At 48.7% G+C, this 12801-nt stretch overlaps 1 protein-coding gene across 1 annotated transcript in view; it reads left to right on the forward strand.

The window, feature by feature from the left end:
- Window positions 1-12801, forward strand: part of PIK3C3 (phosphatidylinositol 3-kinase catalytic subunit type 3) — an 855016-nt gene that overhangs the window by 19597 nt on the left and 822618 nt on the right. Inside the window, exon 2 of the mRNA XM_085629033.1 lies at window positions 2481-2669. Coding sequence (XP_085485159.1) covers window positions 2481-2669 — 189 coding nt within the window. The remainder of the gene's footprint in view (window positions 1-2480; window positions 2670-12801) is intronic.

Genomic DNA, 12801 nt, shown 5'->3' on the forward strand with positions numbered 1-12801 from the left:
CAGAAGCAAACAGGCATGTTGGAAGATTCAATAAGATGGAGGAAGAATCGGTCCAATTGGTGTTAAAGTCAGAATTCTGCTGAGGGAAAGCTTGGCAAGTCACTTCTTGTCCTAAAGAATTACACTCAATGTGGTTACAGGGGTGCCCCCTTTTGAATAAGGATGAGGAAGCCTGCTTTCAAATTATTTCCATAGTGGCACACCCAGAGAAAAGTAAAGGTGGAGATGAGGTAAGAGGCTGCATTAATGAAAAGTATTGAGAGAATGAGAGGTTTTATTGATAGGAGGCAAGGTGGTATCCAGGAGATGTCATTAGTGACCAGGTCAAATGGTTTGACTCAAGAAACCTAGTATTGTGCAGAAAAGTGAATCCATGTGATTAAATCCACAAAAGGTCATGGAAGGTTTGAGATCTGAGTTGGGAGTTGATGGTGGATATCTATGGTGTATGAGAAGAGACTTTGTGTGTCATGGTCACATAGATTGTTTAAAGGGGACCTTCCGTGACCTTTCCAGATGCATGGAAGCATGCAGCTGTCCTGTAATTGCTGAAAAAACCCTCTGCGAACCCTTTAACGATCGCCATCTAAAGACCGATCTCCCTGCTACTATTATGTGCCACAGTCTTACAAAAAGTTGTTACCAAACTCCTCACTGAATACCTCAACGACCACCAACTCCACAACCACAGCACAGAAACTTTCCTCATCGCTGCCACGTATGACGTCCGCGTGACTGTTGACCGAGGAGACACAATGGCCCTCATCCTCCTGGATCTCTCCGCAGCATTTGACAGTCTTCCACCCCATCCTCATCCAATGCCTACATGACATTGGAATCTAAGGAAATGAGCTCCAATGGATCTGTTCTTTCCCGTCTGGAAGGACCCAGTCAGTCAGCCTGGCACCACACACTTCGGATGCCCACAACCTCATCTTCGGAGTTCCACAAGGATCCTTCCTGAGCCCATACCTCTTGTCTGCATCATCTGCACTCATGACATCAACATCCAACAATATACAACTCCTTCTCTCCCTCATGGGCAAATCGCCCAGTAACCAGATCAAGACCAACTTTCTAAAGCTAAATACAGACAAGACCAAACTTGTTATCTTTGGGAAGAGCACATTATCATGGGACTCCACCTGGTGGCCAACAGAACTAGGACTGACAGTCTCAGGATCATCAACAACATCAAACTCGACATGACCGCCCTAGTCAATCCAATCACCATCTCATGCTTCGAAACCCTGAAGATGCTGAGGAAGGTTTTTAAATGCTCCCAATCAGCCCTTGGAAAACTGTCACAAATGCCCTGGTGACAAGCATGCTAGAGTGCGGGAACACCCTCTATACTTAGATCAGCTACAAACCTCACCAGAAGGCTGCAGATCATTTAGAACCTGGCGGCCAGAATAACTCTCAACCTCCTATGTTGCACTCACATCACCTCAACTGAAGCAGTTCCACTGGCTCTCCATTCATAAGCAAACTCTATTGAAACTCCTCACCCACACTAGCAAGGTACAGCATAGCACTGGCCATGCATACATCAACAATTGCATCTTTGTTTACAAACCTTCCAGACACCTCCAATTGTCTGGACTCCTACTTGCACAGTTCCTGCACTTACAGAAAGCTAAATCCAGCTGTAGAGCCGTCTCCTTCATCAGTAGTAAACCGTGGAATGACCTGTTGCTACACATAAGAACCTCCTACTCACTTCTTGAATTCCACAAGGAGCTGAATACCTTGCTTTTCAGTTATTCCCACCAGACCCTAGGTGTGGCTAGTCTTACACTCGTTTAGTGCCAAGATACCCTTGGGTGCTAACATGACATAAAAAGGGAACGGTTGGTGAAAACAGAGATAGTAATGTTTTTGGGTTTTGTCTTGCAAGAAGGCGTTGTGGCTATTCAAGATCAGCAGTCTCTATTTCACCATGGCCAGGAATGTCATATTTGTTGCTACAGAGGTTCAGTAAAGTTGAATGATTTTGTTACAGGAAATGTATAGTTTATGTTGTTGCTTGACTGCATGTTTTTGTTTATTGGGTCATGTGTTAAGGGGAAGATGTGTTGATCTGGAAGGTGGAATGTAGGTCATAGGTGAGTGAGGTTGAAATAGGTATCAGTTGGGAGTGTTTGTCCTTTATGCTGCTTCATCTTGAAATAAATCCTTTCCTCTTACTTGATGTCCATTGTTCCTTCATTTGACATCAAACTAACACCTCTTTGCCATAAGTTGCATATTTTGTAAGCTACTGCAATCTTGGTGCTTTTCACTTCTTAGATGAATACGCCCTGCATTGACTCATGTAAAAAACAGACCAGCATTTGGAGATCTGTTTTGGAAAATTCAGATTTAAGTAAATTGGATTTGTTCACAATTTCATAAATTGTGCAAGTTACGTTTAGATCTTTACAACAGTCAGTGGATGAACCATGTGGGATAACATATTGAATTTGTTTTATTTACAGTGGGAGTCTGGAAGGGAAGAGGGAGCAGAAGAGTTATAAAGCTGTTCTGCAGGACCCGATGCTGAAATTCTCTGGCCTTTACCAGGAAACGTGTTCGGACCTCTATGTTACATGCCAAGTATTTGCAGAAGGGAAGCCTCTTGCTCTTCCAGTGAGAACATCTTACAAGGCTTTCAGTACTCGCTGGAAGTAAGTAGACATGGTCCTTGTGTGAACAAACATTTTTTGCTCCAAAACCCTAAGAAGGTATTGTGACATCTATTTAATTCCAAAGTAAATGTACATATTCTACAATCTACACTGTAAACTGATTGTATTGCACATTTACAAAAGCCAACCTCAGATTATTGACATAGAGTTGAAATCCAAGTGTTATTTTTTTTATTTCTTTAAATATGGGTATTTCATTAGCGCGGATTTGGATCCGTTGAGCATAAGACCTGGTTAAATAGAGTACTTTTGAAGTGTGCACTGTTCGGCTGATTCTAGTGCTTCCGAGCAGTCTGAGCTAAAATGTGATAATATATTTCGCGTATTCAATTTTTGACTGTCTATGTTGTTTGTGTCATTGAGTGCGTGATTTTGCTTTGAACACCCTGATTTCAGCACAGAATATGTCCTTACTGACTTGCTGCATTTCGATTCAAAAGGTCTGTATGAGAAATTGTGGGTTGGTTGAGGGTGAAGGGGAGTAAAATGTAATAGTTTGGCACCTAAATGACAAAAATGCAATCAGTAGAACTGGAGACACACAATTTCAAAGAGTTAAGGTAAGTATAGTACCTAAAAGCACAAAGTAGGGGAAGATGTGGCCTCAGAGCTGCCGACTTTGGAGCTGGGAAACCCATTTCGAGCCTCTGCGTTGGCTCAGCATACTGTGATTCTGGGCAAATCACTTAATCTCCCCGTGCCTACCAAAAAATGAATGTGTCCTTGTGTAACATAACTGGTGCTCGTGTAAAGCAGTGGGAAATCCACTATCTTACAATGTGACATGTTTATTAGTTAATGCAGTGCACCAAATCCTGGTTGATGCAGTGGAGAATAGTGACGTGTATATGTTTAGTGCTACAAGGTCCCAGTCTGTGACAGAAAGCACTGTGAACATGCAAGTCATTATTTTAAACTTCCATTACACACAGCATAAGATTGGCTGCTACAGAAAAAGGTTTAAGATAAAAAGTGTTTCCAAAATATAGAGTTTTTGCAGGGTGTAACTAGAGCATTTTTGTTATTTTTATAACTGTCTTTTAAAAGCGCACAATTTGCAGCTTAGCGTGTAGCTCCCTTACAATACCCCTCAAAAATAATAAATATGTCTTATCAGGATGCAATTTTTTAATGGTAGTAGTCTTTTAAAATAACACACTTCACATCTTAGCAGGCAGCTCCCCCACTGTACCTCTCAAAATAAATAAATGTGTATCACCAGGAAGTTTCAAGGGATTCCATCAGTTAAAGCCAATTCCGGCTACCAGGCGCCCTTTACATTTGCAGATTCAGCATTTGTGCACATTTACACTTCTTTCAGGCAATCGGGCACCCTGCCACGAAGGCTTGTTTTGCTGTCTCCCCCCCCTCCCCCCCTTAGTTTCACAGCTCAGAAGGTTACCTGAAAGACACTTTAGCTGAAGCTTTTCTGCTTCCATAATTAACCGTCCTGGACGGTTGAACTTTGACAAAAAGTAGGGAAACTCTTTTCCTAAAATTAAAAAGTTAAGGCCACGCCATGCCCCTGAGATCCCCCCAACTTCGACCATTGGGTGTGACTCTGTTCTAGACGAGATCACCATGTTTCATTAAATGTACCCAAATAGAAAAGAAAACCCACTGGGGAAAATGTATACGAGAAGGGTACTGAACAGGGGTGGCAAAGTGAGCTAAAGCACGACGATGAATTTAACCCAGAACTGTGACTGGGGCTGAGGGTCTGAAAAGTTTCAGCGTTCCGTCCATCATCGCTTTGTGTTTGCTTTGTTTGCCCTAAGTTGGCAGGGTATGCCGCGACGTGGATCCCTTGCTCACTTTGCCACTGGACTCAAGCTAGCCTGGCTGATGAGGGGTGTTATCCCGAAACCGGTCCCAGGATGCTTGTTTCCAGTCCAGGGAAGACCTGGTTTGGCAGTTCGGGCTGTACTGTTCCCATGAGAAACGGAGACAAAACTGATTTGCATATGGCTGGGGATGAACTGGGATAGCAAAGTGAGCTAAAGAACGATGATGGATTGAACCAAGATCTGTGACTGGGGGTGCGTGTCTGTAAAATTTCAGCTCTTTGTCCATCATCTCTTTGTGTTTGCTAAAGTACAAACCATGAAGGTGTGTTTTAAAATTAGGAGTCAAATACAGAAGGTAAAACACATTGGTTAATCACTAAATCAAAAATGCCAATGGTGCAAATAAAATTTAAAATACTATTTGGAGTGAAATCTGATCTCTAATCTAAATAATGGCCAGCACTAAATACGGTAAAGCACAAGATAAATGAGAATCCTGGAGCATTTGTCATAAACACTGCTCAATAAGTAAGAAAATAAAGAACATAGAAAGTATACTAAATCGATATAAAAGTCGATCCGTTGTCTGCCATAGAGGGAGAGAGAGATCTCTAGTTCAACTTCAAAATGATGAGCCTTTACGCATTTTTAGACTGTACAGACACTGCGGTGCGACAAATAATGTTACATATCACAACCAGTAGGTAAATCAGAAACACTTCACATGTTCATATTGACATTTACCCTAATTTTAGTGACTACGCTCCACCAGTTCTTGCACAGAAAACAATATTGCATTCAAAATATAAACAATGTCTCCAATTAGCCGAGGTCACAGGCTTCATACGTATACAATTGTACAAATTGGACCACATGTATACATAGGACAAAATAGCCGACAGGTGAGGACCTCCGGCCGGGAGCACCTAGCCAGGGATAGCCTTTTTGGCTCAAATCCCCAAGTTTTCCACCCCCTCTTGGTCCCTTCTCACCTGGTGGTCTCTCGTCTGCAGCGGTCTCAGTTTCTCCTTTGTCTCCCTTTTCTGGACGTCGGACGATTTCAGGATCTTTACTTGAACCAGGCGGAGCCGAGCAACATGGCCGTTGCACGGTAGAGCTGCTTCGCCAGCTAAAGGGGAGACTGGCCCCGGCACACCGCCACAGCCGTCACCTACCCAGCCGGACAGCAGACATGTTCCATCGTTCCTCCGCTACTTGTCTCCCTCCCCCATGTGCTCCGGTGAATTGCTAATGGGTCGGCTGACGAAGGAGCCAGTCTCAACGGGGATTACCTCTCGTGGAGCTCCCTGGATGGTTGGTGAAGAGCAGGGACGAGGCTCATCCCTCCTGATCATCCCCCGGCCTCTCCGAGCGTGACCGCAGTTTCTTCCCTTACTGCCCGCACTCCAGCTTTGCCTCCGATAGGACAGCAGGGACACGTGAGTGAAGTGGTAGTGAACCTACTCTGCGCTGTGGTGCAACGCTCCTGGGCTTTTCCGTATCATCCTGAGCCTGGGAGGCGCCCCCCCCCCCCCCAGACTTCGCTGCTGCCTCCCTAACTTCCAGCTGGCTTCCCCCGACCTTCGTCTGCGGATCATGTACACCGATGTCCCCGTGGTCCAGAGCCTGGGCATGCATCTTACAGCCTTGCAGTCGCCTTGGGTTTTGTGGCTGCGTCCCCCCTCCGACTGTACTCTAAGTATTCATGCTCTCTGGGTTTTTTACTTCTGGATTTATGATTTCCGTGACTTTTGTGCATCCGGCCATCTTTGGTGATGGTCTCCATCGATTCCCTTGAGCCGGACCCGCCATCTTGTCTGATCTTTGCCTGACCCTTCTTCCCTCCTGACGACCCTTGAATGCTTTTCTGTCTTTCACTGGACTGCCTTTACTCCCTCCCCCCTATTACACCTTGTTACTCGCTATGTTGCTATGTTGCTCCTTATATAAAGCGCTCTGATACCTCTGGGTCTAGCCAGCGCTATATAAAACTCTAGATAAATAAATAAAGCGCTCCAATACCTTTGGGTCGAGTTCGCGCTATATAAATATGCCAAAAAAGTGCCACTTGCTAATCATCTAGTTGTGTGGGACCGGGTGAAAGTCACAAGTTCATTCCAGCCCTGATGAAACATCAGCCAGCTAATGGAACGAGGTTAGTTTACCTGAAACAGTTACCTTCTAAAGTCTAGCATGAAGAGTTCCATTTGCGATGGAGTAGTGTTATAAGCCTGGTTTAGGCTGAAGGAGCGAAGCTGCTCATTTCTTACGTTGTCCTCTTTTTCACAATAACATTTCTGCTGTGACCATTTGCTCATATTCACGTGCGTGACCATGTTGGACTAGTTTCTCTGAAACTACTTATCTCATCTGGCTTCGCATTTCATTATCACGATGCCTCGAACATCAAGTACAAAGCCTTTACGCACAAATGTACAAATGCCGTTCTATCTTCATCCACGGGGCGACTGGCCTATCTACATATTTATATTATTGCTAATATGCATGTACATCGGAAGGATGCTTTTTATTATAAACAATCAACATCCCATAGGATTAGCAGAAGAGGCAATTCAGCTGACACAGAGGGGCCCACATGCTGAGACTTCACCAAGCAGTAGTTCGACATCTCTGTGAGGTGTGTCCAGTTTGTGTCCTACATTCTCTTCCGCCATGTAATGGGGTAGATCGTCCTATGGGATGATTCTTTGCTTTACACCTACACACACTCTTGGTACACACAGAATAGGTTTCGCATAGTAGGAGTATGCCTGATTACTTCCTTGTTTTATATGCCTGTATATATACACTGTGCTAGAAACTGGGTAGCGTGGTGCGGTGCGGGTAGGCTAAACCCCGGAGCATTGTGTAAAGCATCTGCGCAGCACACACTCATAGGCGACACACTGGACACACTACAAAAGAGACTCCACACCAGGTTATGTGAAAACAGCATATGTATTATGCATAACACATTAGAATACCAACAAAGTCGTGAACGCCGTGCCAACTGGCACCAGGTAGCCATATACTATGGGGGACTATTTACAGGGCAGGGCCAATCGAGCCGCTGCCAGAACCATCACAAGCGCAGTTAGGATAAAGGTAAGACCATCAGTAATAAATGTGCAACAGCCAGTAGCTACTGGCAAGTCCATGTACCTAGCAACATTGCATTAACATAAGGCCTGAATACATTGGTATTTGACAGGAGCCTAAAACATCACCCAGCATGATACTAGGCATCATCATCAATGTCGAACCATTAGACATAACCCTAAGCATAAATGCAACATTAGGCATACAATTACACTATGCATAAAAAAAGGCATAGGTCACATTGGGCATAACCATATGGGCATGTCGGCATCGTTATGAATAAGCAGATAAACCTTATGCCTAACCAGCAGTGTAAGCATTAGGGGAAAACATTAGGCGTCCTCATATCAGTATTAAGTATAAACCTGTGAGCACAGAGGCATCCTCATTAGGGTAAAAGCATTGACATAAATCTCATTAGCAGTGCATGAATACAACATCAGCGTAAGAACATTAGGCATTATCATATGGCCTTGGGGCATAAAACAGAATCAGTGGAGCCCATCTTGTTATGCACACAAGTATACCCCTCGTGGCAGATTGGTCCTTGGCACCACTGCGCCTGGGGAGCCCCCTCTTCTGGGACTCTCAAATCAACTGCCCCCAGAATGGTGCAGCTGTGTAGTCAGAAATGGTCCCTGGCACCTATATTGCCTCTGGAGCCCCACTCGCGGACTCTAAAGCGACCAAATGCCCAAAGTCAGAACTGTGGCCCTTCACCACCTCGACCCGGGAGAGCCCCACTCTGGGACTTTAAAAACAACAATGCCCAATCGTTGCAACGGCCCGCAACCGCGGCGTCGCTGGGGGGTCCCAAAAGGGTACTGGCACTACTGGGCTTGGGTGAGCCCCCCACTCCAGGGCTATTATAGTCAAGACTGCCCCCAAAAAGAGTACTCTCACCACTGCCCATGTGGTGGCCCCAACGCTGGAGCGGCCCGCTAGGGCATACAGGCACCGGTCCTGTGCCTCGATCTTACTCGACTCCCCCAGGCAGCCTACTCACCGGACTTTCCTGGGTCTTCTCCCGCTCAGGGTCCCGCTCTTCGGCGTGTCCTTCCGGCAATGTACCAGCGCAGGGTAGGATCCCGCTTGGCGGCTTGGTCGACGCGGGGCTCCCTCGGCACCACGGGAGCCCCCTTGCTGACTTCCGGCCGGCTTCAGCAGGTCGCAGGGCGGAGCGGGAAGCCTCGCGCTTCCTGTGCCTCGACGCTGCTTTTTCAGGTGACGCTTCTCTCGGCTGCACCAATCCCAGCGCGGCTCTCATCTGATGTCAGCGGGGGAGCCCACGCGGTGCTCTTGGACTCGGGCCGGCGGCGGTGATCCCTTTGTGCACTTTCGCGGTGCGGCTACAATGCGGGTGGGCTCCCGCTGTTAAGGAGCCAAGCACGTAATTAACAGTACGCATAAAGCGGGGTGAGCATCGTGACCGGCTGCCAAATGCGGGGTGGGCATCTGCTGTTTTCAAAGGCAGGCCAAACGCGGGGTGGGCACCTGCTGGGTTCAAAGATACTTGAAGATGCGAGGTAGGCACCCGCTATATTTTTAAAATAAGCAGTTTTCCCTGGCAGCACCGTGCTGCAGCATCCAGCTCTTCTCTCTCTTCTGGGCAGGTACTGGAGGCAGCGCTCACGAGGCGCTAGATTGCTCACATTTCCAGGGTCCCACACGAGAAGGTAGCACCCACTCTCCTCACATCCTTGGAGTGCAGGCAACCAAATGATAGCGCTCACGAGGCGCTAGGGCAGGAGAGCAGACTGGCAAAGCTGGGCAAGATCAGCAGGCAGTGGGCACTCATCAAGACAGGACAGCAGTTCCTAGGAACAGTCAACCCCTGTAATGTGGCACTCCTCCTGGTATGGCAGTCTTCACTCCAGGAAAGGGCTCTCACTGGCCCTGTGGACAGCAGAGGGGTACAGATGGACACAGGGGCCAGCACACAGGCCCTTGTGGCGGTAACTCCTGGCAGAGTGTCCCCTCTCGATCAAAGTCCATGCACAGTCTCTCCACATGGAGTCTCAGCTCCTCTATATATACACTCCTCACCCCACCTACCAGAAAGGGCCAGAAGCTTCTAGAAGGTTCTCTGGGGAAACCGGTCCCAACTGGTTTTGGGGGAGGTGTAGAGCACCCTGTCTACTAGGCTTCCCTCCAAAAGCTGGGGGTGTGTGAGACTGACAAACCCCAGGGGGCGGAGCCAGCCTTGGTCACTTCGAGCACTAGACCTGCAACCCACCTCAGGCAGGCACAAGCACACAGACAGGGTGACGGTTTTAAAGTGATATTCACACAATGGTCAAAATAAACCTGCGTACACCATTGCGCAGCATTTAACATTTGCATTCCAGGCACACCAAACATGGCATCTACATTTTCTACCATGGGGTCCCTAATGCAAGCCTATGTGAGGCAGAAAACACACACACTTTGCACTGCTAACCAGCGCTAAAGTGTTCAGTGTCCGTGTCCTGAACCCACCAATTCCATCACAGCAAAAAGGCTAGGGGGAAAGGCAATAAATTCCGGGATGACCCTGCAAGCAGGGCCAAGTCCAACATGACCCCCTACCAGCCAAAAGCCAGGGTAGACCAATCAATGCCTTGATGGGCTTCCCTGCTTGGGGCGAGAAAACATGGACGCGGGCCCGCAACTGCAGGGGCACCCGCAGGTTCTCCGCCATTCTGGACCCAGGTGGTTCCCTCTGTCACAACTCCCTGGACCAACTAATCCACCCCACTGGTACTCTCTAGTTGGTGGTGGCCAGGACCGGCCCCTAGGCCACCCAGATGTCTCTGGTCCTTGCCGTCTCACCGAGTGGGTGTTAGTATCCCCAGGCACATAGTACCCCTTGGCCTCTTTACCTCTCCTCCGTGCAGTTGCAAACTGCCACTGGTCCTCCCACCTGGGGTCCGCACCCTAGACTGACCAGCAGTCAGGGCGAGGCTCTCCTCCCTCTACCTCTCCTTCTGGGGTTCTGCACTCTCCTCCTGTGCGATGCACCCTCAGAACACAACTCCCTCTTTGGTCCAGGGCCTGGGCCCTGCAACTGATCCACCAACCTAGGGTCTAAACCCTTAGGTTGAACCGGTGCCAGAGGCGAGTCTTCCCTCCCTCTGCACCTCCTTTCAGAGTTCCGGACCCTCTCACCTGGAGAAGTACCCCTGGAAGACAAACCAGGGGGACACTGATTACAGACGTCCCTCCCGCCAGGTCAGGCAGTACCTGTTCCTGGCCTCCCAACCCAGGATCTAAGCCCTGTGGCTGAGCCGGTGCCAGAGGCGAGCCCTTCCTCCCTCTTCACCCGCTTCCAGAGTTCCGCACCCTCCCAACTGGAGTAGTACCCCTGGAAGTCAAACGGGTAGGGACAGTGACTACAGGTGTCCCACCCTCCAGGTCAGGCAGTACCTGAACCTGGCATCCCAGCCCAGGATCTAAACCCTGTGACTGAGCAGACACCAGGACCACTGGAGCTCCGTTTATGGATGCCCCGGATTCTCCTGACACTACGGGATCCCCTTCCCGGGACGGCCTAGGCTCCCAACCTGGGGCTCCCTTATGGAACTCTCCAGGCCCTGAGACTGCGGTTGGGGGACCTCGGGACACCTCTCCGTCTCACTCCCTCTCCTTGGAGACCGAACGTGAGGCCCTACAACCCTCTCACTACCCTGGGGCCTAGCTGGGCTACTCTGCACTTCTCCCACCTTCCTGGGTGGAAAGATCCCTGAGCCACTCCCTTCAGGATCACTCCCTAATGCTTCCTCAGACTCCTGGCACTCACCCAAAGGTCTGCCTCCCATGCAAGCTCCCTGGGATCCGAGAGCCCGGAGTCAAACAGGTGTTGGCACAACACCAGGAAACAGTTACTGAACACGTGTTCTCTTATGATCAGACTGAACAACCCGTCCAAATCGCTCACCGCGCTACACACCATCCAATCCTCCAGTGCAGTACAACACACATCAACAAACTCCTCCCAGGACTGGTGAGACAGTTTCCTACTGCCCCTAAATTTCAACCTGTACCCCTATTCCTGGGAATCAGGCACCATCCACTGAGATCTGGGAGTGGGACTTCCTACGCTGGATGTACTCTCGCTGCCACCACTGGATCCCCCCTCACTGGTGAATCCAGACCACAGAAACCACTCTCAGGGGACAACCTACCCTCCTGAGCTAGTCTCTCCATGGCGAAGGCCCTCCCTGCCTCAGCCATCCTTTCCTGCACTAGGACCTTTTCGGTCTCTAACCTTTTTTCCTCAACCCTCAGCTGTGCTATCTCCTTGGCGTGCCCTAACTGGAGCTTCTCCAAAGCCAGCTGATGTTCCCTTTCTTCCCTTCTATCTACCCACTCTTCTGGGGACAGGGAAAGGGATGGGGCATTACCCCTGACACTGGACCCAGCACGGGACTCCCTATCTATGGGGTCCTCACTACTTACTAGTGTCTCGCCCTGTCATTTTCTACCTCCTGTTCCGGATTCTTAGGGCCACCCTCTCGGCATGCGGCCAGGGCCCTCTCTACCTCATAGTGCTCACTGACCCATTCATCCTCTTGCCATTTAATCAGGAATCCCTGAAGGGCTGGCTTGGTGTCTGACCCACTTACTACTATGTCTCTCTCCTCACATTACCCCCTCAACTCCAACACACTGTACTTAAACAGATTGTCAAAATCAAAGGCAGATTCCATTTTGGCAGGAAACTAAGACACAGTGCAAGACAAGGGACCTAGGTGCAAGAGCTGCCACAGGAGTGCGCAATTCAAAATGACACTTTCAGGGCGAAACAAACTCAGGCAAAATAATCCCCAAATCTGTGATTACTCTAAGTGCAGAGTTTGTAGTGCAACCAGTTGTCACTGTGGTACTGCGCAAACACAAGTCCTATCCCACCGCTGAACACCAGTGTTAGAAACGGGGTAGCGTGGTGCAGAGCGGGTAGGCTAAACCCCGGAGCATTGTGTAAAGCATCTGCGCAGCACACACTCACAGGCGACACACTGGACACACTACAAAAGAGACTCCACGCCAGGTTATGTGAAAACAGCATATCTATTATGCAAAACACATTAGAATACCATCACAGTCGTGAATGCCGTGCCAACTGGCACCAGGTAGCCATATACAGGGGGACTATTTACAGGGCAGGGCCAATCGGGCCGCTGCCAGAACCATCACAAGCACAAATAGGATAAAGGTAAGAGCATCCGTAATAAATGTGCAACCGC

This window comes from Triturus cristatus, chromosome 2_1 (genome assembly GCF_964204655.1).
Source record: "Triturus cristatus chromosome 2_1, aTriCri1.1, whole genome shotgun sequence".
Classification (NCBI taxonomy): Eukaryota; Metazoa; Chordata; class Amphibia; order Caudata; family Salamandridae; genus Triturus; species Triturus cristatus.